The sequence below is a fragment of the Mytilus trossulus genome, chromosome 4 (genome assembly GCF_036588685.1).
Source record: "Mytilus trossulus isolate FHL-02 chromosome 4, PNRI_Mtr1.1.1.hap1, whole genome shotgun sequence".
Classification (NCBI taxonomy): Eukaryota; Metazoa; Mollusca; class Bivalvia; order Mytilida; family Mytilidae; genus Mytilus; species Mytilus trossulus.
The window spans coordinates 15,440,445-15,467,911 of NC_086376.1; the positions used below are offsets into that span (position 1 = coordinate 15,440,445).

Here is a 27,467-nt window from a genome sequence, read left to right on the forward strand (position 1 = left end):
GACACCTTAAAAATTTGGTATTGCAGTCAGTCATCTATGTAAATGGTGTCATACTACTTCTGACACCTAATACATTTGGTATAGTAGTCCAAGAATCTATGCAAATTGTGTCGTACAACTTCTGTCACCTTATAAATTTGGTATAGTAGTCCAAGAATCTATGCAAATTGTGTCATACAACTTCTGACACCTTATAAATTTGGTATAGCAGTCAGTCATCTATGTAAATGGTGTCATACAACTTCTGACACCTTATAAATTTGGTATAGCAGTCTGTCATCTATGTAAATGGTGTCATACTACGTCTAACACCTAATACATTTGGTATAGAAGTCAGTCATCTATGTAAATTGTGTCATACTACTTCTGACACCTAATACATTTGGTATAGAAGTCGGTCATCTATGTAAATGGTGTCATACAACTTCTGTCACCTTATAAATTTGGTATAGCAGTCAGTCATCTATGTAAATGGTGTCATACTACTTCTGACACCTAATACATTTGGTATAGTAGCCCAATAATCTATGCAAATTGTGTCATTCAACTTCTGTCACCTTATAAATTTGGTATAGTAGTCCAATAATCTATGCAAATTGTGTCATACAACTTCTGACACCTTATAAATTTGGTATAGCAGTCAGTCATCTATGTAAATGGTGTCATACAACTTCTGACACCTTATAAATTTGGTATAGCAGTCTGTCATCTATGTAAATGGTGTCATACTACGTCTAACACCTAATACATTTGGTATAGAAGTCAGTCATCTATGTAAATTGTGTCATACTACTTCTGACACCTAATACATTTGGTATAGAAGTCGGTCATCTATGTAAATGGTGTCATACAACTTCTGTCACCTTATAGAATTGGTAAAGCAGTCCAAGAATCTATGCAAATTGTGTCATACAACTTCTGTCACCTTATAAATTTGGTATAGCAGTCAGTCATCTATGTAAATTGTGTCAAACAACTTCTGACACCTTATATATTTGGTATAGCAGTCTGTCATCTATGTCAATGGTGTCATACTACGTCTAACACCTAATACATTTGGTATAGAAGTCAGTCATCTATGTAAATGGTGTCATACAACTTCTGTCACCTTATATAATTGGTAAAGCAGTCCAAGAATCTATGCAAATTGTGTCATACAACTTCTGTCACCTTATAAATTTGGTATAGCAGTCAGTCATCTATGTAAATTGTGTCATACAACTTCTGACACCTTATAAATTTGATATAGCAGTCTGTCATCTATGTCAATGGTGTCATACTACGTCTAACACCTAATACATTTGGTATAGAAGTCAGTCATCTATGTAAATGTTGTCATACAACTTCTGACACCTTATAAGATTGGCATAGCAGTCAGTCATCTATGTAAATGGTGTCATACTACTTCTGACACCTAATACATTTGGTATAGAAGTCAGTCATCTATGTAAATGGTGTCATACAACTTCTGTCACCTTATAGAATTGGTATAGCAGTCCAAGCATCTATGCAAATTGTGTCATACAACTTCTGTCACCTAATTTATTTGGTATAGCAGTCAGTCATCTTTGCAAATTGTGTCATACAACTTCTGTCACCTTATAAATTTGGTGTAGCAGTCAGTCATCTATGTAAATGGTGTCATACTACTTCTGACACCTAATACATTTGGTATAGAAGTCAGTCATCTATGTAAATGGTGTCATACAACTTCTGTCACCTTATAGAATTGGTATCTCAGTCCAAGAATCTATACAAATTGTGTCATACAACTTCTGTCACCTTATAAATTTGGTATAGCAGTCAGTCATCTATGTTAATGGTGTCATACAACTTCTGACACCTTATAAATTTGGTATAGCAGTCTGTCATCTATGTAAATGGTGTCATACTACGTCTAACACCTAATACATTTGGTATATATAAGTCAGTCATTTGTGTAAATTGTGTAATACAACTTCTGACACCTAATACATTTGGTATAGAAGTCGGTCATCTATGTAAATGGTGTCATACAACTTCTGTCACCTTATAGAATTGGTATAGCAGTCCAAGCATCTATGCAAATTGGGTCATACAACTTCTGTCACCTTATCAATTTGGTATAGCAGTCAGTCATCTATGTAAATGGTGTCATACAACTTCTGACACCTTATAAGATTGGCATAGCAGTCAGTCATCTATGTAGATGGTGTCATACTACTTCTGACACCTAATACATTTGGTATAGAAGTCAGTCATATAGGTAAATGGTGTCATACAACTTCTGTCACCTTATAGAATTGGTATAGCAGTCCAAGCATCTATGCAAATTGTGTCATACAACTTCTGTCACCTTATAAATTTGGTATAGCAGTCAGTCATCTATGCAAAGGTGTCATACAACTTCTGTCACCTTGTAAATTTTGTAAAGCAGTCAGTCATCTATGTTAATGGTGTCATACAGTTTCTGAAACCATATAAGTTGGGTATAGCAGTCAGTCATCTATGCAAATGGTGTCATACAACTTCTGAAACCTTGTAAATTTTGTAAAGCAGTCAGTCATCTATGTAAATGGTGTCATACAACTTCTGACAACTTGTAGAATTTGTATAGCAGTCCAAGCATCTATGCAAATGGTGTCAAACAACTTCTGTCACCTTATAGAATTGGTATAGAAGTCCAAGCATCTATGCAAATTGTGTCATACAACTTCTGTCAATTATAAATTTGGTAAAGCAGTCCCGAATCTATGCAAATGGTGTTGTGAAACTTCTGACACCTCATATAATTGGTATAGCAGTTCAAGAATCTATAAGAATTGTGTTGTATAACTTCTGACACCTTATTAATTTGGTATAGCAGTCAGTCATCTATGCGAATAGTGTCATACAGTTTCTGAAACCATATAAATTGGGTATAGCAGTCAGTCATCTATGCAAATGGTGTCATACAACTTCTGTCACCTTATAAATTTGGTATAGCAGTCAGTTATCTTTGTAAATTGTGTCATATAACTTCTGACACCTTATAGAATTGGTATAGCAGTCCAAGCATCTATGCAAATGGTGTCATACATCTTCTGTCAACTTATAAATTTGGTTTAGCAGTCAGTCATCTATGTAAATGGTGTCATACAACTTCTGACACCTAATAAATTGGGTATAGCAGTCAGTCATCTATGCAAAGGTGTCATACAACTTCTGTCACCTTGTAAATAGCAGTCAGTCATCTATGTAAATTGTGTCATTCTACTTCTGACACCTAATACATTTGGTATAGAAGTCAGTCATCTGTGTAAATGGTGCCATACAACTTCTGACACCTTATAGAATTGGTATAGCAGTTCAAGCATCTATGCAAATGGTGTCATATAACTTCTGACACCTTATGAATTTAGTAAAGCAGTCAGTTATCTATGTAAATGGTGTCATACAACTTTTGACACCTTAATTATAGAATTGGTATAGCAGTCAGTCATCTATGCGAATGCTGTCATACAACTTCTGTCAACTTATAGATGTGTTATAGCAGTCAGTCATCTATGTAATTTAATTGTATACTGTTGCCAGAAATTTCGGGACTATTTTTCGTTTATATATCACAAAAAGGCCCAGATCAATATTTTTCGAAGGGTTAAATATTTCTCAGTGGTGTCCTGCCATGGCTTTGTTTGAATTTGTTTGTTAGCTTTTTGGTCATGAATGTTTGTCTCTAATATTTAATTAACTCTGCATTTGTATTCAGATATCGCAGATCAAATTTATTCGTTCATTGTGTAATCATACGTTTTTTGATTGAGTTAAGTCTGTCAATTGATATTTTATCGTGTGCTTTTCTATGTGGTGATGTTATGCTATTGTTTCAGAAAAAGGGAGAAGGTTTGGATCCATTAAAACGTTTAATCCCGCTGCAAATGTTTGCAGCTGTCCTAAGTCAGGAATCTGATGTACAGTAGTTGTCGTTTGTTTATGTAATATATACGTGTTTCTCGTTTCTCGTTGTTTATGTAATATATACGTGTGTCTCGTTTCTCGTTTTGTTTATATATATTAGACTGTTGGTTTCCCCGTTTGAATGGTTTTACACTAGTAATTTGGGGGCCCTTTATAGCTTGTTGTTTGGTGTGAGCCAAGGCTACGTGTTGAAGGCCGTACTTTAACCTATAATGGTTTACTTTTTAAATTGTTATTTGGATGGAGAGTTGTCTCATTGACACTCACACCACATCTTCCTACATCTATTTGATTTCTCGCAAGCTCCCTTTTTGTTTAGTCAGATCGTATCAGAGAGGCTGACTTTTCCACGCGAATTTATATCTTTTTCGAAGGAAGGAGAACATTTTCAAAAAGATTATATGAACTCAAAAGATTAAAACGAAAACAGACAATGCAATGGCAAAACACAAAAAAAAAGGATAAAAAGACAAAAATAAAAGCATACAAAACACAACATAGAAAACATAAGACTGAGTGAACAACACGAACTCCATTAAAAAATCTGAGGTGCTCTGTAAGATGATAAAGTAAAAAGTAAAATAATTTATATATGTATTAAGTGAAAAAAAAAAATGCAATAATAACCGGTTGGTCGTACAGTACCTGTTGTGATTTCAGGAGCTATTATATTGGGTCAATAAATTATGCCAAAGGTGCGTTAACATTCTTTAATGACGTCCTTTGCGTCTTTCATTCTTTGTATCGGTCGTTATTATGCTGTGGTATATTATCTAGCATTGGTGGTAATTAGCTACATCGAAAAATCGATTTCCGTAAACAATCGAACAGTCACTTCCGGGTAGCTCGTCAATTTCCGGCATAATAATAAAAGATGTCTATTGACATTATGCATCTGGAAAGACGTCACTATTTCTTAATTTGTGTGTGTACGTTTATTTTAATTCTTATAATACCGGACTCATCTTGTACAACACATTGTGATGAAATAAATTGCAGAGAAGGAGAATGTATAAATGATTCCTGTATTTGTGATAAAGGTTGGAAAGGCCCAGCTTGTCAGCACTGTACAGGAAGAGTAAGGTAAGAAAACTATAATAAAACTAATGAGGGGTCAGGTAGTGTTAACTGTGAAGAGAATGAAGTCAGTTTAATTTAATCTAAAAACTTGTAGTACGTATAGGCAGATGTGCAAATTCTTTGCATGGCTTACATTGTACATGTAGGTCTGTAAAAGAGGGACAAAAGATACCAAAGGGACAGTCAAACTCATAAATCTAAAACAAACTGACAATGCCATGGCTAAAAATGAAAAAAAAGACAAACTGACAAACTATAGTACACATGACACAACATAGAAAACTAAAGAATAAACAACACAAACTTAGGTAAAAATGTAGCTACATTTGCTCTCCATTCCATCTCAACCTTTCGCACAAAAGGAACTTTTTTTTAGCAATTGTCACCTTGGCATTGATTGGACTAGTCTCTCAAAGGGGTAAGGGTTGATTTTGGCCTCAAATTTCAGGTCAATCATGATCTAACGAAAGTTTTTGGACACTTTTTAAACACTAAGTGTCTATTTCAATACATCTTATCGCTATTTGTCCGCCATTACTGGACATCACACAAGTTCCCATAAAATTTTGACGTCATAATAGAAAATATCTGACGCCACAATGGAAAAGAGATTGTTGTCTAACGTCAAAAGTTCAAGCAGGACAGATTCTCGGGTCAAGCGGGAATAGCGATAAGGTGTATTGATTCAATTAGAAAATGTGAAAGATTGTAACTGATTTAGACACAACGTTAGATATATATTGCTACCACTCCGAAAAATAGCGTTAAGTAAACATTTGACGGGAAATTTTTTATAGAAATGCTGAAATAAGTATTTCAAATTATACATGAAAATAAAGATTAATTCTTAAATTTTCACATTATGACAGAAAAAGAATAAAAATATAATAACCATATAGGCTTAGGAAGACACAGATTATCCGAAAAAACGTTTACTTAGCGTTGTCCCATGTAACAAACTCGAAACATAAAACTCGAACACTTCGTGAAATGTGCATGCAAATTTTGCATGAACATTCTATGACGGGATATATTTCAGTATTGGTTGACATGGTTGTCTCCATTTAAAATTTGCATACATATTTTCAAAAGAATATGATGTACGGAAATGTCCCATCGGAAATTTAATTTGAAAACTTAAAACATTGCAGTTCAAAAATAAAATTTTGACAAGATAATTTATTGAATTGTATGCACGATCGTTGTGTACTAAGTGTTTGCTCCCGAAATTCGAATTGAAAAATAAATTGAGCTACATAATAAATTCAAAACAATAAACTTGCAATATCTTGCGGAAATGTCCGAGTTCAACTTTCGTGCCTTCACAAAAACTTTTACAGAAAAAAACGGGAGATTTTATTTCGTGATGATTCTTTTTCGGCCTTGATAACTATACCAATAAAAAGTACTTTTAAAGTTGAAGTTGGTACACCAAATAACATTAATATTACAGGGTTATCTATAAAAAATACAGATTAGTGAAAATGTCTTGCAAGTTTGTCCGTTATCATAATTTGACGTCGCTACAAGCGTAATATGCTAGGGACGGCATGCACTGCGTGTGCCTTCCTCCACTAAATATAAATGTCCTGCTTTAAACAAAACGAAATGATGCACACATTACAAAAATACATATCTATAAGACTGTGAAAAAGTAAGAACACTTATGTATCATAAGTATAAGCTATTGTGTGTCACTGCTTGTATAAAATCATACTCGGGTTGAATATATATTGCAGCAATATTCCTCTAAAAACACATAATCACTAACAGTAAAATTGAATATCCTATGTTAATTATAAAATCATTGGATTCTAACGGCATTTATACCTGTGTGTTATAATTTGCATTTACCCAAAAGGGAAAGCAGGAAGAAATAGATAGAGCACGTTTCCAATTTAACGTCATTTTTATGTTACACTAAATGGTAGCAATATCTGACGTTGCGTCTTCGTCATTAAAAACGCTCTGATTCAAGCTTAAATATGAAAAATCTAGCAAATATGCCAAAAAACATCAACCTTTTTATACATGTATGTTTTGTATTTAATACAAAAATGTATCATCATATACATGTACCCGTTTGATTGGTTTTACACTAGTAATTTTGGGGCCCTTTATAGCTTGTTGTTCGGTGTGAGCCAAGGCTCCGTGTTGAAGGCCGTACTTTAACTTATAATGGTTTACTTTTTAAATTGTTATTTGGATGGAGAGTTGTCTCATTGGCACTCACACCATATCTTCCTATATCTACAACTTACATTTCAATATTATGGATGAACACAAATGAACACTTTCATTTAAGATGAAAACCGCCTAAGGCTACACTTAAAAATATCTTGGTTTGCCCAAACCCTACCCAAAGGTTGAGACAGTGGGTAGGTAGGTAGGCATTTTCTTTTAAAAAAAAAGAAAGAAGGAAATTGAAGTATCAGATGTTTATTAGTCTTCATGCCTATTTGATTAAAAAAAACTTCTTCAAATCAGGACAATAAAAGAATTTGAGTAGGCAGCTTTTTTCTGGGTAGGTAGCGTTTAGGCAAACAAACCTATTATTTATTACGGCCTAAAAATTAACCAAAATGCTAAAATTTTGAGGATTTTAGTAATTTAGCATGACTATGCCAGAACACATGGAACATGATATTTGTGCATTGTATTGTCAAAAACAGCTCATATTTATGTAGTTGAATCATTTTACTTTCCAAATATAGCTTAAAGATTGCATTTTCACAATTTTCTAAAACTACTATATTTTGGGTCCAAAAAGGGGTCTTACTGAACCTACTCCTTTGACGATTCGCTATCAAATCAACCAATTATATTGATATCATAGGAACTTCAGCAAACTTGAACTCAAATTTTAACACTGCTGTTTAAACAGGTAGATAATAAAGGAGAGTAAAGGCTGCAATGTTTAGTATGCTTTACTTGGAGTCAATGATACACTTAAGAGATGTCAGCAAGTGACTTAGCGTCTATCATTACATGTATGTAAAATAGGCAGTAAAACGTAAACCAATTAAACTGTAACTCAACTAATTCACAACATTCTAGGGGACGCAAAATAGATTAGTTACTGCTAGTTAACTTCATGGTGGCAGCACAGATACATTTTATGTAAATGCCCGAGAAGTGCAGACTCATATTCTTGACAAACTGAATTGGTGTTTTTCATTTCCTTAAGAACTCAGTAGGGATAGTATTGTGCTTATTTCTTTTCTGAGTTCCTGTCAATATAATACATAATAAACTTACATGATTATGATGATGCACTACTTATTCTTGTCTAAGTTATTAAATCACGTACATTTTAGATCGAAAGCTGATCGCAGGATTTAGGCTGTACATGTGTATTAGTGAACACAAAAGAGTTCATGACCAGTTATAATTAACATGATGTAATATTGACATACATTGTACATGTATTGTACTGTGGATTCATTCATTTTTGTGGTACATTTTTTTCAGGAATGAGTAAAAAATGTAGTTATCCACTTCATAGTTTTGCCAAAAGCCTGCATATATATAAATACAAGCCAAAGGTTTCTAATGGGCTAATTTTCTTTTTCACTGGCCACCTCTTTCGCTAGAACAATATAGTTTTCACCAACTATTCTAATATGACGACCTATTATCGTCAACCAGTATATATTATACCTGTAGCACAAACACACCCTTCAGAGTTCTCCCTAAGGAACTTTGAAGGCGAGTCCAGGGACTCACATTTTTGGCCATGGTGAGTCCAACAGTAAGAAAAATATATTTTATTGCAATATAATTTATCATTTTAGTCTCCATGACCTAATAGAACAATGAAATGACATTAAATTCAGATTACTTTTAAACTTTTGCTATAAAATGATGACATGTGTGTTCAGTTTATGCAAAATATTTCAATCTTGATGCTACTTTTGAAAATTGTGATTCCAGACAGATTTTCATGAGTACTGGCCTAGGACTCATGGACTCGACTTAGTGAGAACCCTTCTCAGTAATACACAAAAAAGAAAAAGTTGAAACCGTTAAAACCATGACTTCAACACATGTGTCATTGAAATTGGTTGTAAAGCTAGGCTATCCACTTAAAATCTTAAAATTTGTACCTTGTTAAAAATTGAAATTCAAGATTCACCAATATATCAAGTATCAATGAAATTGTAAAACAAATAATTAGGAATCCACAGTGCTCTGTATGTTGTGTTGAAAAAAAATCAGTTTAACTGTTAGGCCACACCAATTTAATTTCTTGTTCTACGGATTTTTGGACTCCAAAATATGTGGCGAGCGAGCGATTTGAAAATTTTAATAAAAAAATATTTAATTTGCAAATTTTTGAGGCGAAACTTGAAAAGTAAAGGCGAGCGATTATAATTTTTTTTTGTATACATTAAAAAGTAGATTTTGACAATATAAAATCTTGATTTATCACTTGTATGTTGACATTTCTTTAATTTCTGATGTATTTTTTCCCTGTTCACCAAGAAATAGTTACATCTGGTCTATGTGTGTGTGACTGACAATGAGACAATTCTCCATTCAAGTCATAATCAGTTTGGGGGCAACCCCTTAATGTTGTAAATATCCCTTTTACATGTTTTATGAGGGATCAATATAAGTTATAATATATTTGTTTGTATAAAAGAGCTCATATTTTCTCAAAGAACTATATATCTATCTGGTATTAAATGGTCAAAACATGTCCAAGAATTTTGTAATATTCCTGGACTTTAACCATGTTAACACATTTACTTTAACAGTTTAATATTATTCAAAATAAGTGGACCCCTCTTTTAGAAAAAGTTGTTTAAAATATGATGCAACTCTTCTCTTTTTGAGTACAAATTTCTAAGTTTTCAAAGGTTTTGTATAGAAGAACTATGCAAATCCTTGGTATTTCTGTTTTCTTTTCTACATCAATAAAATGACCCCTTATCTGAGGGAGGGTTGTTCTCAACCTGATAATAACAAACACAGGTCGAAGTACGGCCTTTTACACAGGGCTTTGATACAGACCAAACAGCAAGCTATAAAGGACCCCAAAATTATTAGCGTACACAATTCGATCAGGAAAACCAACGGTCTAATTTATATATATATCCAAACAGGAAAATACCAAATTATAAACAACATCAACAAACGATAACTGCTGAACGACAAGCCCCTGAATCAATCAGGACAGGTGCATAAACATGCAGTGGCTATAGATAGTTTTGTTTCGCCAGCATACAATATAATTGCAGTTGAAGGCAAATCCTTCAGAAGTTCTTCATACTTTATTCTAACAGCGAATATGTTTTGATAGGGAATATAAGTAACGGGGAAAGAAACCAATTGTTTGTTCTTTACAGGTATTTCCGCGCTATTATAAATTTATATCGGAGCACTCCCTCTTTGGATAAATAGGTTTCATGCTGAAGCAAATATTCTCACAGATATTTACACCTTGTGGTGGGGTGATTTTATGTTTAAAGTCGTTATATACAGGTTAGACTGTGATTTTAAAACAAATGTTGATATCTTTTTAATAATATTTACAAAACCAATGGTGCGGGAAATGGACATGATTACATTTCCAGATGCGGGAAGCGGGAATATAAAAATATAAAAAAAATCTGTTTTGAAAAAAATAGGTGGGGGCAGGTCCGTCGAACAAGGAATCAAATTGGTGTGGCCTTACCAAATGATAGTTAAATAATAATATGAAAAAATTAAATCAAATTTAAATTAAATCAAATAAAAAATATGCAAATCAAAATAATACATTGTAGAAAACAGTATTTTATCAGGACTGTGTCAAGTATTTCTTGTAAAAGTGTTTTGGGTTACACACATTTTCATGTGGTATAAAATAGAAGATTTGATATGATTGCCAATGAGACAACTCTTCACCACAGACCAAATTTAAATGTCATAGAAATTATGGTCCATTCTGTAATTTCAATATCACTGATCTAGAATAAACAAAAGATTTCCTAAATATCTCAGATTTTGGCCTAGGAACTATTGCAATTGGATTACCTTAAATAATTATCATGATTATTATCTGATTTTAGTTTACCGGTATACTTTTGAACTAGACACAAATGTACATTCATGTTTCCATATGAATACATGCATTTATATAGAAGTAAATATATGTGGTAATTTATTCTATTTTCAACTGTCACCACCCAAGTTCTTTAAAAGGGAGATAAAGGGTCTGTATCTAAGTTAAGTCATGTAGCCCTTTTCAGAGTTTTTAGATCTCTGTTATCACTTCATTTTGAAATTCTCCCCAAATAATACAGCAGTAATATCATTTAGATTCATCCAAACCTATCTAAATATGTTTTTGTAAATAGTTTAAGCATGACATCTATTCAGTTTGCTCCTTACTTTTATATCAATTTAATTGTGCATTTATTTATGGAAAACGGCAAATAATGCCTTCACAAAGAGTGCTTCGATCCAATACAATTGCCATATTTGTTCTATTAGAATAGAAATAATTCATGGGGCTTGAATACATTGTGATTTTACCATGGGTTGTTCCTGTATGCCAATATTTTACCCCATCGCTCAGGGTAAAATATTTGTCATAAAGGGCCAACCCGTGGTAAAATCACAATATATTCAAGCCCCCATGAATTATTTCTTAATTTTTTTTAACCCTTCTTGCAATTTAACACCAGGTCATGTGACAGTATGCCCTTGTGTCCATGCTGAAGGTTTGTTAGGGCCATTGTATACAGACCCAAATCAGCCCTTCTACTAACATGACTAAATACATGGTTTGGTTTATAAAAGAAAACAAAGGATGATGAAAATAAATTTGTTATGTTAAAAGTTCACTCATTTTGATCTTTTTATGCCCCACCTACGATAGTAGAGGGGCATTATGTTTTCTGGTCTGTTCGTCCGTTCATTCGTCCGTCTGTCTGTTTGTTCGTCCGTCTGTTACACTTCAGGTTAAAGTTTTTTGTCAAGGTAGTTTTTGATGAAGTTGAAGTCCAATCAACTTGAAACTTAGTATACATGTTCCCCTTTGATAAGATCATTCTAATTTTAATGCCAAATTAGCGAATTTATTCCAATTTCACGGTCCAGTAAACATAGAAAATGATAGTGCGAGTGGGGCATCCATGTACTGTGGACACATTCTTGTTTACACACTATTTTAGACATTTCATGTATTTAGTCATATCCAAAGGATTTTTATTAGCAAAATAGAATAAAGTATCAAAATTCTGTGAAATCAATTTTTGATCCCACTCTTACAATGTCTTACACTGTACACTGTATGTAATAGACCACTTTCGAGTTCATCCGTCACCGGAAAAAACTCGTCAATTATACGCGCCTTTATCATCGTCATTTGTACGTTTAGGGGCGTCTTCACTTCCTTTCAATGTTGAGCGAGTGGTTGGAAAACTATAATTCTATATTGTACGAATTATTCGGCAAATTGAATTCTCAAAATTGACAATCAACACTGCTGTCATTAGGGAAATGTCAGTAAGTACCTACAGAGCAACCATTATTTCTAGTTTATCCTGCACAAAGACGATCACTAAGACGCTTGATGAACGTAAATAGTGCAGGGATACAGGCGAGCCCCTCTATCTGGTAAATGACGTCATAAAGGCATGTATAATTGACGAGTTTTTGCTGGTGACGGATGAACTCGAAAGTGGTCTATTGTATCTACATTGTAATGATCAATCTTATGAATGTTTAACATGTATAAATTAATTTAGGTGCATGTACATAAATATTTATTTTGTTTCAAGTGAAAACCAACATATATACAATGTATCTGTACCCTAGAAAGTTAGATTCAGCATGTCTATGTGCAAGCTTAAGGTTTAGCAATCATTTAGAAATTTAAGATTTCAATACAATGTATCTCGGGTGCCAAAATATTACATGTTTGTCACTAATTAACACACATTGTCAGAGGTAGATATACTTTGTCATTCTTGTGTAAAAACCCATGATCAGATGAAGATAACAATAATGTTGCCAATGAAGCTGCATGTACATGGACATCTTACCATGAAATCATAATAAATAAGCTATCACAGCACAAAAAATAGTTATTGGGTGTCAGAGAAAAGTTCACTCATATGTGGTTTAAATTGTTTTTACCTCTGGTTTATCTTTGCTTAATAAATTGATAAGATACCGCCAAAATGGCCAATGGAATAAAATCTAATACATTCGTATATTGGTTAACGAATATGTTAATTATTTTTCCAGACTGACAGATAAAGAAGGAATTATATTTGATGGGTATGGTAATTATTCTGAGGACAATAAATGTACGTGGTTAATAGCTCCCGAGAACAATACCCAACCTATACACCTACAACTTAAACAGTTCTCTACAGAGTGTGGATGGGATCACTTATATATCTATGATGGAGACTCTACATTCTCACCTTTACTCGTGGCATTCAGGTAAATTTTGTTAAATAAAGAAAAAATAAGTTCTAAATGTTTTGATTCTGTTCTTGAAAGAAGCATATATTGACAGGAAATGAAACCTTAAATGTACTGTCCCTTGCCTTATGGGTAATTTAATTCTCAAGAATATGAAAGTTATAAAGTTTATACATGTATGTCTTATCTTATCTGTATGATTATACCTGCCAACTTTTCAAAATGCCCATGGGGTTTTTATGTGCAAGATGGCTCTTATAGTTCTACAAAACCTTCAAGGGGACCTTTAAATTCATTTTGATGTTGTTTTTTGGATTCTTCATACTTTTCCAAGTCTAGAGCCAATGTAAAAGTTATTGTTTTGTTCCAATTGTGGACAAAATTGCTCTTTCAAAATTTCCATTTGGGAGCCTCCATGGGGGAAATCCCCCACAAATAGTGACCGTCAAGGTTGATCATAAGGAGTTTTTAGGCACCTGACAAGGCAAGGCTATGAAGGGTGTCTGTAAAAAAAAATGTAAATCAATGGTAAATCAAATTCCTTATTTACTTAAATAATTCTATCTCTACAAGTATCTACATTTAACCACATGTTCTAAGTGGATATTCTCATATTACCATTTTGAATGTAAATGAACCGGTGGGAATGGGATTCAGAACTGAACGGCTCATGGAATAAACCAAATCTAGGATGAATTTCACTTAAAACTTTAAAAATTACTTGTTATGTCCTGAACAATTCAGTAAAAGTTACAATCAATTTTTCTTGTAAGATTTTTTGTGAAAAGAGCCCTTGGTTCTTACTGATTACACAACATGTTTGATTTATTTCTTGAAAACAGCCGCATTTTTGCACCTGTCCCAAGTCGGAGCCTCTGGCTTTTGTTAGTCTTGTATTTTTTTTTAAATTTTAGTTTCTTGTGTACAATTTGGAGTTTAGTATGGCGAACATTATCACTGAACTGCAGATATTTGTTTAGGGGCCAGCTGAAGGACACCTCTGGGTGTGGGAATTTTTTCGCTACATTGAAGAACTGTTGGTGACCTTCTGCTGTTGTCTTTTCTATGGTCGGGTTGTTGTCTCTTTGACACATTCCCCATTTCCAATATCAATTTTATAATGAACATTTTTGCTGGGAGGATGCTTACTAAAGTAACATATTTCTTTACATATTCACCGTAATTTCAATGAGAAGGCAACCCAATGACCAAAATACATTTAGAAGTTAACATACCTTCTGTCCTAGAGACAGCAACCCAATGACCAAAATACATTTAGAGGTCAACATACCTAATGTCCTAGAGACAGCAACCCAATGACCAAAATACATTTAGAGGTCAACATACCTAATGTCTTAGAGACAGCAACCCAATGACCAAAATACATTTAGAGGTCAACATACCTAATATCCTAGAGACAGCAACCCAATGACCAAAATACATTTAGAGGTCAACATACCTAATATCCTAGAGACCGCAACCCAATGACCAAAATACATTTAGAGGTCAACATACCTAATATCCTAGAGACAGCAACCCAATGACCAAAATAGATTTAGAGGTCAACATACCTAATATCCTAGAGACCGCAACCCAATTACCAAAATACATTTAGAGGTCAACATACCTAATCTCCTAGAGACAGCAACCCGATGACCAAAATACATTTAGAGGTCAACATACCTAATGTCCTAGAGACAGCCAAAATACATTTAGAGGTCAACATACCTTCTGTCCTATAGACAGCAACCAAATGACCAAAATACATTTAGAGGTCAACATACCTAATATCCTAGAGACCGCAACCCAATGACCAAAATACATTTAGAGGTCAACATACCTAATGTCCTAGAGTCTTCAACTATAGAAACAATGACTTATTATATAAAGTCAAGAGAAATTATATTTGTATTTCAGTGGTTTATTGAGACAGAAGAATGAAGACGACACTGTTTTACCAGAAATAACAACAACATCAGGGAATGCCTATATCTATTTCTACAGTGATGCAGCTTATAATATGTCTGGTTTTAATATTACATACAGGTAAAAGAATCTCAGGTGTTTTATATTATTAACTGTTTGTTTTATATCAGTTTATTTCTTTGTCGTACAAGTAATTTATTGCTTGTAAAATGACAAGAACAAATATAGAATGATTTTATATCATTTGAAATTTATTTTCCCAGTGTAACAAGACTTTTTATTTTCAAGTTGTATCTTTATTACAGGATATGTAATCAGTTATATTACACTACAGTTTTATATTGTCAATATTTCAAATCTGTGTTCTACTATAAAAGTTGTGACAGTACAAGATTTAGACTTATCAGTAGGCAATTATTTATTAAAAAAATATTGATAAAAATCAACAAATTGAAGCACAGCATTAAAACACTTAACATCATGATTGAAAACAACATGAAAAAATCGAAAACATAATGATTGAAGAACAACATGGAAAAAAAAAACATGATTGAAGAACGACATGAAAAACACCACACACAATGATGAGGAACAGCAATCTTAACAGTATTCTTATCTCCTTATTCAATAAGACAGCAAGGTTCCTAAACTTTGTTATGATAATATCTATAAGCATTTACCAATTTATATCAAAGAATATTTAGCATTTATAATATACATTTTATCCTTCTGTGATAACACCCTGTCTAATTGTGTGAAAACAAATAAAATATGACATAAGATATAATGGCATGTCAAATTATCAATACCAAAATAAGATTCTAGAATTATCATTATTTTTGTTTTTACATGTTAGGTAAATCAAATCACAAAAAGCCCAAAGTAGCTGAAATTTAATTGTGAAACAATCGATAATCACATTGCTAAGTTTATAAATAATGAGAGGGTTTTATCATAACATATGTTCTGAATCTTCTGTATATATGGTTCAATATATTATTGATTTTTCTGGCCATTATATATAGTTAGACTAGCAATTTGTAGTTAATACTTATATGTCCAATTAGCTTTCCCACACAGAAGTCTTTACACAGAAATCTGATGTTTAGTAGTAGATGCTTATACATAGGTATAATACTAAATATCTCAGTTAAAAAAATCAAAGCTTTCAATATATGAATATCTGTTTAAAATTCAACAAAAATATAAGACAGATGATAAAATTGGTCTTTGTTTTATAATAATTTAGGGAATTATTTGAGAATTATTAAGGGAACTATTTTAGGGAATTATTTCAGAATAATTAACGGGGCAATTAACGATTCAAAAAAAATATAGGATTTTACTACTTTATCATTTACTTTATAGAAAGATAAAATAAAAAATTGGGGTCACTGTGTGTTTAAACTCACAATCTGCCTTTTGAAAGAAGCATGCATTTTTGTTTAGGTACTGTTTTTCTGTTGAACTAATAAGAGAAATATAGGTAATCTCAAAATAAGAAAAGATACTAAATTACAGAAATCACCTAGATTTTACAATTGTATAGTAGAAGAACAGCTAATTTGAAAATAATAATAAAAAATATAGGTCACCATTGAGTTAAAATAAATCTTTCAATTTTAATGCAAAAAGAAGTCATTTTTGCTTCAAAGGGAGATAATTTAGAGTTTTTTTCAATGATGTAAACATGTTATACATTATCATAAATGAATCCACAATATATAACTAACTAAAAACCTATTAACATTCTGCTTTGAACACCTTATTTATACTAAATAAAACAATCATTAATCTACAAATGTATGACAGAAGTCAACCACTTACAAACTCCTCACAGACATGGAAATAAGGCAGTTCTAAAATATATTGTTTACTGTACCACAATTATTGAAACTAGATCTGTGGACAGATGCTAGCATTAAACTATTAAAATAGATCCATGGACAGATGCTAGCATTAAACTATTAAAATAGATCCGTGGACAGATGCTAGCATTAAACTATTAAAATAGATCCGTGGACAGATGCTAGCATTAAACTATTAAAATAGATCCGTGGACAGATGCTAGCATTAAACTTTTATTTTTACAGGACTGGTGGTTGTGAAAAAGATTGTTTACAGAATGGACAGTGTAAAGTTAACAAGTGTGAATGCTTTTCTGGTTTTACTGGAGACTATTGTCAGACAGTCATCTGCCCAAACAACTGTTCAGACAAAGGAGAATGTAAAGGGAACCAGTGTAAATGCTTCTCAGGATATACAGGTAGGTTATGTCCCTTTACATGTGTTCATGCTTGACTGGTTTTACTGGAGACTATTGTCTGACAGTCATCTGCCCAAACAACTGTTCAGACAAAGGACAATGTGTAGGGAACCAGTGTAAATGCTTCTCGGGATATACAGGTAGGTTATGTCCCTTTACATGTGTTCATGCTTGACTGGTTTTACTGGAGACTATTGTCAGACAGTCATCTGCCCAAACAACTGTTCAGACAAAGGAAAATGTAAAGGGAACCAGTGTGAATGCTCCTCAGGATATACAGATTAAAATCACAAAAATACTGAACTCCGAGGAAGATTCAAAACAAAAAGTCCCTAAACAAATGGCCAAATCAATGTATAACTAATTATCTCCCTTTATAAGTATTCATAATTTAGGCATTTATGTCTGCACTACAAAAGGTTACTAAAAAAAGTGATTATTGTTATCATTAATCCAACGTTATTTACAATTATTAAAGATTCACCATTTTAAGTTCATATTTGGAATGTTAACTGACTATAACTGTTTCTAGCAACCGTGTAATTATAGCTCACTATGTCATGATATGGTGCTTTGATTGTGTTATTAATCTGATTTAATTTAACACAATAATTTTGTTACAGGATCAGATTGTTCACAGAAATCGTATTACGGAGTGTGGAGTACACTTGATATAAACACAACCATTGGGGGCCGTGCGTCTGCTGCTGTGGCACAAGTTCAAGATAAGCTTTACTTAACTGGAGGATACACGTTTAACAACGAACTTCCTTTTCTAACAAGGTACTATTATCATGACAGCAATTGTTCAAGGACAGCAGTCTTGCCTTAAACTTACTTGTATCTGACAAATTATCAAATGTATGATCACTGGATTCAGTATTGTTTTATTCTGTTGACTTTGAAGAACAAAACAATTATCTATCATTAAAAACAATGTACAGAATGATTGAATTGTAATTTGTTTTTAATCTATTTGTTTGATATTCATGCTACTAACTTGAGATAATGTGCAGATATATGTTAGGTAGTAAAATACCGAAATACAAAAAATAAAAAATCAAGTTCAGATTACTAAACCATTTATACAATTTCTGTTTGTCAAAACATGACCCATGTATGTTGGGAATTAATGGATGTGTTGGTTGTCAGATATGTGTTTTTGTCTTTGGAATTGAGTTATGAGAATCCAAACATGCCAAGGAGAATGTCTTTATGTTATCTGAAGAAAGTTTTGACCAGCAATGACTATGTTTTAAATAAAATAATATGAACTACATTTGAAACTGGATTAAATTTATAAAACACATACAAAGATCATGTTTTTTAATTATTTATTTGATTTGTTTGTTAAAGATACGATTATTTTAGGTTTGACTTTAATACTGACAGCTGGAATACAATAACACCTCTCTCTTTTAGGTATGACTTTAATACTGACAGCTGGAATACAATAACACCTCTCTCTTTTAGGTATGACTTTAATACTGACAGCTGGAATACAATAACACCTCTCTCTTTTAGGTATGACTTTAATACTGACAGCTGGAATACAATAACACCTCTCTCTTTTAGGTATGACTTTAATACTGACAGCTGGACTACAATAACACCTCTCTCTTTTAGGTATGACTTTAATACTGACAGCTGGAATACAATAACACCTCTCTCTTTTAGGTATGACTTTAATACTGACAGCTGGAATACAATAACACCTCTCTCTTTTAGGTATGACTTTAATACTGACAGCTGGAATACAATAACACCTCTCTCAACAAACAATCCTGAAAGTAGATATGGACACACACTATTAGAATATCAGGTAGGACATTCAATATAGTTATAGATATTTATACAAATATAGAACATTTTATGGTATACACTACACAGCTTTTTGTCTGTCATCTATCATGTCTACCAGTTCAGATCTAATGATAAATTAAGTTTGCTTGCATGCACCCTTCTTATTTTGGACATTTTAAATTTCGTTAATAAAAAAAACGTATAATTTTCACAGATTAAATTATACAATTTTTATGTCAATGGACCATTCAAAGACATATGTTCATTTTCAGAAAAGAAGAAAGAAAAACCGACTTTCTGCTTTTAAAATTTATTGTATCAGGATACTTTGTTATATCTCTGTCATTGGGTTGCTGTCTAAATGATTTTTACCTTACACATAAATTCATATTATTTTTCAGGGAAAACTATATATGTTTGGTGGTGTTGTTGACAAGGACACTACAAAAGAATTATGGGTTTATGACCTAACAAGTAACCTATGGACTTTAAAGAATTACAACTCCACCCCTCCAGTGGCCGTGGCTTCGCATACAGCACATGTAATCAATGGTGTCATGTATATATTGTTTGGTTACAGTCCTATATACGGATACAAAAACAGAATACAGGAATATTTTATAGGTATAGTAAATCATCAAATTGTTTATTTTGATCACCTTGCATCTTTATCAAACATATTTTGATGTGGATGATTATTGGTTGCTTAATACCCAGTGGACAATGTTTCATAAATATTCAGGATGACAAATAAACTAATTAGATTAACTTACAAAACTTAGTATATAAACACATGAAAAAATGCAAAAAAATACCAACCTTTTATGCATGCAAAATGGTTTAAATTATTTTGGATGTTTACAGCTAATTATTCTCAATGCCCAAATAAATGAAGTAAAATTAACTGAAAACAAAAATCAAAGAGAAAGAAAATGAAGCTAAGAAGCATTTTAAAAAGCAGCATGTTGTCACAAGGCAATGAATAATGTTTTCTTTGTCATGTATTGTAAAGTCATGTTATTAGGTTGATATTTATATGACATGTTGATAATTTGACATTAATATGACTAACACTTAGATATTTCTATGTTTATTAACAGGTAATGATACATGGATTGTTCCAAGGACGTTTGGTTCTGTTGTGGAAGGTGGATTTGGTCATTCCAGTGTATATGATCCACACTCAAAGCTCATCTATGTCTACGGTGGATACCATGCAGGAGATACGTCTAGTGACCAACTCAGTGATAAACTATACAGCTTTGATATCAGGACAAGATTCTGGTTAGCATTTGTGACTTTGTAACTTAATGTACAACACTAAACAAAGTGGTTTTGTAAAAAAAAAAGACTATCAGCACTTTTCATATAAAGTGGTACAGTAAAAAAAGATCAGAAACACTTTTACAATTCTAATAATGAAATAGTAAAAAATGTTGAAGATATATAAATCTTATAATTCATAAAAAACTTAACAAATAAATAGACTAAGAAAACTTAATAAATCCAAGATTTTGGACACATTTGAGATAACTTTATTTCAATCATGCATGAATATTTGTAGGAAAACTTTACCCAGAAATGAACGACCTAGATACTTACATTCAGCAGTATTAATTGGTGGTTTAATGTTAGTGTTTGGTGGGAATACACATAACGATACATCAATCAGTCTTGGAGCTAAATGTTACTCTCTAGACTTCTTAGCATATGATACAGGTAGGAAATGCATGATATAATTATAAGGTCTGTACCTTTTCATGGAATGAAATAATTTGTTTGTCCAGTCTTTCTTCCTTTTCATTACAATTGTGATTCCTCATTTTATTACAGGTAATATAAAATCAAATTATTACTATCTCTTTGTATACTTAGAGTAATTTTAATTAGATAATTTGCAAATAAATTTTATAGATAATAAAACAAATAATATTCCCATACACAAGTTTGTAATAATAGAATCACTATTACAGGAAATAATCAATATGAATTTAATGTCAACTGTGAAGTAATTTTGAGTTGTATAAAATATTTTCCAGAATGTAACAAGTGGTTAGAGGTAGATGTGAAAGGACTACCTTCCAATGGAGCCAGATATGGTCATACAGCAGCTGTATACAAAAGGTATTTTAACATCAGATACGTAATCACAAATTGCAAGACATAACACTTGTTTTTGTGATGAAATTATAGTTAAAAAAGTGAACCTTTTTGTGCCATAGGTTATAAAGTGTCCATCAGATAGTGCACATCTAAACTCAACCTCATTTCATTGTTCATTGATCAAAGTTTAATTTTAGCCTTACTTAGCTAAGCAAGAGTTGTGTCATACAGGTTTATTGAAATAGTTCTCTTGATTTGGCTGAATTTGAGATAATGGGCATTTTTTAGCTTGTACAACTTCTTCCATTTGGTACAAATTTCATGGGTTATGAACATAGATTTGTATGATTTAACTATACAATTAAGATACAATACAATACAATATGCTTTATTTTAAAAACACTCAGTCACATTGACATGTGAAATAAGAGGTAAATTACAAAATACAATCACATACAATTAAAGAAATAAATAAAACAAATTAGAAATGAAATACATGTATATATAAAATTGAGAATGGAAAATGGGAATGTGTCAAAGAGACAATAACCGACCATAGAACAAACAACAGCAATTAACTTCATTTATCATTAGTTCGTACTGTTCTTTGAATTGATGGCCTTTTAGCCACTTCTTACGATAATATTATATTACTTCAATCTTTATTGACTTTAGAAATGGAAAGACTCAGATGTACATCATTGGTGGGTTTAATGGAATGATGCAGGACAACGTGATGCTGTTTAGTCCGGGTAAGAGAAAATAAAATAAACAAATTTGTTTTAAACAGAAACAGTTGTCCAGTCGAGCATTAAAAGATATTGCAAAAAAAAATTATACCTTAAAGGAAATTTTTAATGGAATATGCAAGATAGTGTGATATTGTCTAATCAAGTAAGATCTAAAGAAACATTGATGTAAAAAATTATTATAAAACAAAACTTGTCCATTGTGTCAACAAAGAGAAATTTAAAGATCTTTCAAAGCTATGGTAGATATTTTTACTACGTTTGAGGTTTTATTTACAAGTATTACAGTAATGATAGAGAAGTTTGAAGATAGCAAGATGGGTTATTACACTAAATAAAAACAGTACCCACTAATACAACAATGATATCTCACTGGTTAAAAAATATTTGTTCTGATCATTTACACAATTTCTTTTTGCGAAGTGGTAAAGTGTCATAATGTGTTTTCTTCACTTTAATATTTGTATTCTAAAACCCATTAAAGAATAAGTGAACATTTAACAGTATTGAATCAGTATACAAGTTAAGAACTGAGATCCCATAGTTATATGATATGATATCTGTTTATTTATAGGAGACTGTAACTACACTGATCCACAGTTCTGTACTAATTCTACCCAGGGATCAATCTGTGTATGGACAGACAGTCAGACTTGTATATAAATGTTCTCACTTCTCTTTGAATTTACAGGCGACTGTAACTACACTGATCCAGGGTTCTGTACTAATTCTACCCAGGGATCAATCTGTGTGTGGTCAGACAGTCAGACTTGTATATCAATGTTCTCACTTCTCTTTGTATTTATAGGCGACTGTAACTACACTGATCCAGGGTTCTGTACTAATTCTACTCAGGGATCAATCTGTGTGTGGACAGACAGTCAGACTTGTATATCAATGTTCTCACTTCTCTTTGTATTTACAGGCGACTGTAACATCACTGATCCAGAGTTCTGTACTAATTCTACTCAGGGATCAATCTGTGTATGGACAGACAGTCAGACTTGTATATAAATGTTCTCACTTCTCTTTGTATTTACAGGCGACTGTAACTACACTGATCCAGAGTTCTGTACTAATTCTACTCAGGGATCAATCTGTGTGTGGTCAGACAGTCAGACTTGTATACAAATGTTCTAACTTCTCTTTGTATTTACAGGTGATTGTAACTACACTGATCCAGAGTTCTGTACTAATTCTACTCAGGGATCAATCTGTGTGTGGTCAGACAGTCAGACTTGTAAATAAATGTTCTCACTTCTCTTTGTATTTACAGGTGATTGTAACTACACTGATCCAGAGTTCTGTACTAATTCTACTCAGGGATCAATCTGTGTGTGGACAGACAGTCAGACTTGTAAATAAATGTTCTCACTTCTCTTTGTATTTACAGGCGACTGTAACTACACTGATCCAGAGTTCTGTACTAATTCTACTCAGGGATCAATCTGTGTGTGGTCAGACAGTCAGACTTGTAAATAAATGTTCTCACTTCTCTTTGTATTTACAGGTGATTGTAACTACACTGATCCAGAGTTCTGTACTAATTCTACCCAGGGATCAATCTGTGTGTGGACAGACAGTCAGACTTGTATATAAATGTTCTCACTTCTCTTTGTATTTACAGGCGGCTGTAACTACACTGATCCAGAGTTCTGTACTAATTCTACCCAGGGATCAATCTGTGTGTGGACAGACAGTCAGACTTGTATATAAATGTTCTCACTTCTCTTTGTATTTACAGGCGGCTGTAACTACACTGATCCAGAGTTCTGTACTAATTCTACCCAGGGATCAATCTGTGTGTGGACAGACAGTCAGACTTGTATATAAATGTTCTCACTTCTCTTTGTATTTACAGGCGGCTGTAACTACACTGATCCAGAGTTCTGTACTAATTCTACTCAGGGATCAATCTGTGTGTGGACAGACAGTCAGACTTGTATATAAATGTTCTCACTTCTCTTTGTATTTACAGGTGATTGTAACTACACTGTTCCAGAGTTCTGTACTAATTCTACCCAGGGATCAATCTGTGTGTGGACAGACAGTCAGACTTGTATATAAATGTTCTCACTTCTCTTTGTATTTACAGGTGATTGTAACTACACTGATCCAGAGTTCTGTACTAATTCTACTCAGGGATCAATCTGTGTGTGGACAGACAGTCAGACTTGTATATAAATGTTCTCACTTCTCTTTGTATTTACAGGTGACTGTAACTACACTGATCCAGAGTTCTGTACTAATTCTACCCAGGGATCAATCTGTGTGTGGACAGACAGTCAGACGTGTATATAAATGTTCTCACTTCTCTTTGTATTTACAGGTGATTGTAACTACACTGATCCAGAGTTCTGTACTAATTCTACCCAGGGATCAATCTGTGTGGACAGACAGTCAGACTTGTATATAAATGTTCTCACTTCTCTTTGTATTTACAGGTGATTGTAACTACACTGATCCAGAGTTCTGTACTAATTCTACCCAGGGATCAATCTGTGTGTGGACAGACAGTCAGACTTGTATATAAATGTTCTCACTTCTCTTTGTATTTACAGGCGACTGTAACTACACTGATCCAGAGTTCTGTACTAATTCTACTCAGGGATCAATCTGTGTGTGGACAGACAGTCAGACTTGTATATAAATGTTCTCACTTCTCTTTGTATTTACAGGCGACTGTAACTACACTGATCCAGAGTTCTGTACTAATTCTACCCAGGGATCAATCTGTGTGTGGACAGACAGTCAGACTTGTAAATAAATGTTCTCACTTCTCTTTGTATTTACAGGTGATTGTAACTACACTGATCCAGAGTTCTGTACTAATTCTGCTCAGGGATCAATCTGTGTGTGGTCAGACAGTCAGACTTGTATATAAATGTTCTAACTTCTCTTTGTATTTACAGGTGATTGTAACTACACTGATCCAGAGTTCTGTACTAATTCTACTCAGGGATCAATCTGTGTGTGGTCAGACAGTCAGACTTGTATATAAATGTTCTAACTTCTCTTTGTATTTACAGGTGATTGTAACTACACTGATCCAGAGTTCTGTACTAATTTTACTCAGGGATCAATCTGTGTGTGGACAGACAGTCAGACTTGTATATAAATGTTCTCACTTCTCTTTGTATTTACAGGTGATTGTAACTACACTGATCCAGAGTTCTGTACTAATTCTACTCAGGGATCAATCTGTGTGTGGACAGACAGTCAGACTTGTATACAAATGTTCTAACTTCTCTTTGTATTTACAGGTGATTGTAACTACACTGATCCAGAGTTCTGTACTAATTCTACTCAGGGATCAATCTGTGTGTGGTCAGACAGTCAGACTTGTAAATAAATGTTCTCACTTCTCTTTGTATTTACAGGTGATTGTAACTACACTGATCCAGAGTTCTGTACTAATTCTACCCAGGGATCAATCTGTGTGGACAGACAGTCAGACTTGTATATAAATGTTCTCACTTCTCTTTGTATTTACAGGTGATTGTAACTACACTGATCCAGAGTTCTGTACTAATTCTACCCAGGGATCAATCTGTGTGTGGACAGACAGTCAGACTTGTATATAAATGTTCTCACTTCTCTTTGTATTTACAGGCGACTGTAACTACACTGATCCAGAGTTCTGTACTAATTCTACTCAGGGATCAATCTGTGTGTGGACAGACAGTCAGACTTGTATATAAATGTTCTCACTTCTCTTTGTATTTACAGGCGACTGTAACTACACTGATCCAGAGTTCTGTACTAATTCTACCCAGGGATCAATCTGTGTGTGGACAGACAGTCAGACTTGTAAATAAATGTTCTCACTTCTCTTTGTATTTACAGGTGATTGTAACTACACTGATCCAGAGTTCTGTACTAATTCTACTCAGGGATCAATCTGTGTGTGGTCAGACAGTCAGACTTGTATATAAATGTTCTAACTTCTCTTTGTATTTACAGGTGATTGTAACTACACTGATCCAGAGTTCTGTACTAATTTTACTCAGGGATCAATCTGTGTGTGGACAGACAGTCAGACTTGTATATAAATGTTCTCACTTCTCTTTGTATTTACAGGTGATTGTAACTACACTGATCCAGAGTTCTGTACTAATTCTACTCAGGGATCAATCTGTGTGTGGTCAGACAGTCAGACTTGTAAATAAATGTTCTCACTTCTCTTTGTATTTACAGGTGATTGTAACTACACTGATCCAGAGTTCTGTACTAATTCTACTCAGGGATCAATCTGTGTGTGGACAGACAGTCAGACTTGTAAATAAATGTTCTCACTTCTCTTTGTATTTACAGGCGACTGTAACTACACTGATCCAGAGTTCTGTACTAATTCTACTCAGGGATCAATCTGTGTGTGGTCAGACAGTCAGACTTGTAAATAAATGTTCTCACTTCTCTTTGTATTTACAGGTGATTGTAACTACACTGATCCAGAGTTCTGTACTAATTCTACCCAGGGATCAATCTGTGTGTGGACAGACAGTCAGACTTGTATATAAATGTTCTCACTTCTCTTTGTATTTACAGGCGGCTGTAACTACACTGATCCAGAGTTCTGTACTAATTCTACCCAGGGATCAATCTGTGTGTGGACAGACAGTCAGACTTGTATATAAATGTTCTCACTTCTCTTTGTATTTACAGGCGGCTGTAACTACACTGATCCAGAGTTCTGTACTAATTCTACCCAGGGATCAATCTGTGTGTGGACAGACAGTCAGACTTGTATATAAATGTTCTCACTTCTCTTTGTATTTACAGGCGGCTGTAACTACACTGATCCAGAGTTCTGTACTAATTCTACTCAGGGATCAATCTGTGTGTGGACAGACAGTCAGACTTGTATATAAATGTTCTCACTTCTCTTTGTATTTACAGGTGATTGTAACTACACTGTTCCAGAGTTCTGTACTAATTCTACCCAGGGATCAATCTGTGTGTGGACAGACAGTCAGACTTGTATATAAATGTTCTCACTTCTCTTTGTATTTACAGGTGATTGTAACTACACTGATCCAGAGTTCTGTACTAATTCTACTCAGGGATCAATCTGTGTGTGGACAGACAGTCAGACTTGTATATAAATGTTCTCACTTCTCTTTGTATTTACAGGTGACTGTAACTACACTGATCCAGAGTTCTGTACTAATTCTACCCAG

The 27,467-nt window shown here is 33.4% G+C and overlaps 1 protein-coding gene across 2 annotated transcripts in view; it reads left to right on the forward strand.

The window, feature by feature from the left end:
* The first annotated feature begins 4,766 nt into the window (after window positions 1-4,766).
* LOC134714751 (attractin-like protein 1) overlaps window positions 4,767-27,467 on the forward strand; it is a 48,027-nt gene continuing 25,326 nt past the window's right edge. For both annotated transcript variants that reach the window (XM_063576268.1, XM_063576269.1), the window contains exons 1-11: window positions 4,767-5,019; window positions 13,258-13,458; window positions 15,358-15,486; window positions 17,460-17,632; window positions 18,256-18,415; window positions 19,361-19,454; window positions 19,837-20,059; window positions 20,536-20,719; window positions 21,000-21,154; window positions 21,475-21,559; window positions 22,214-22,290. In XM_063576268.1, the coding sequence (XP_063432338.1) occupies window positions 4,811-5,019; window positions 13,258-13,458; window positions 15,358-15,486; window positions 17,460-17,632; window positions 18,256-18,415; window positions 19,361-19,454; window positions 19,837-20,059; window positions 20,536-20,719; window positions 21,000-21,154; window positions 21,475-21,559; window positions 22,214-22,290 (1,690 nt within the window). In that variant the 5' untranslated portion in view covers window positions 4,767-4,810. The remainder of the gene's footprint in view (window positions 5,020-13,257; window positions 13,459-15,357; window positions 15,487-17,459; window positions 17,633-18,255; window positions 18,416-19,360; window positions 19,455-19,836; window positions 20,060-20,535; window positions 20,720-20,999; window positions 21,155-21,474; window positions 21,560-22,213; window positions 22,291-27,467) is intronic.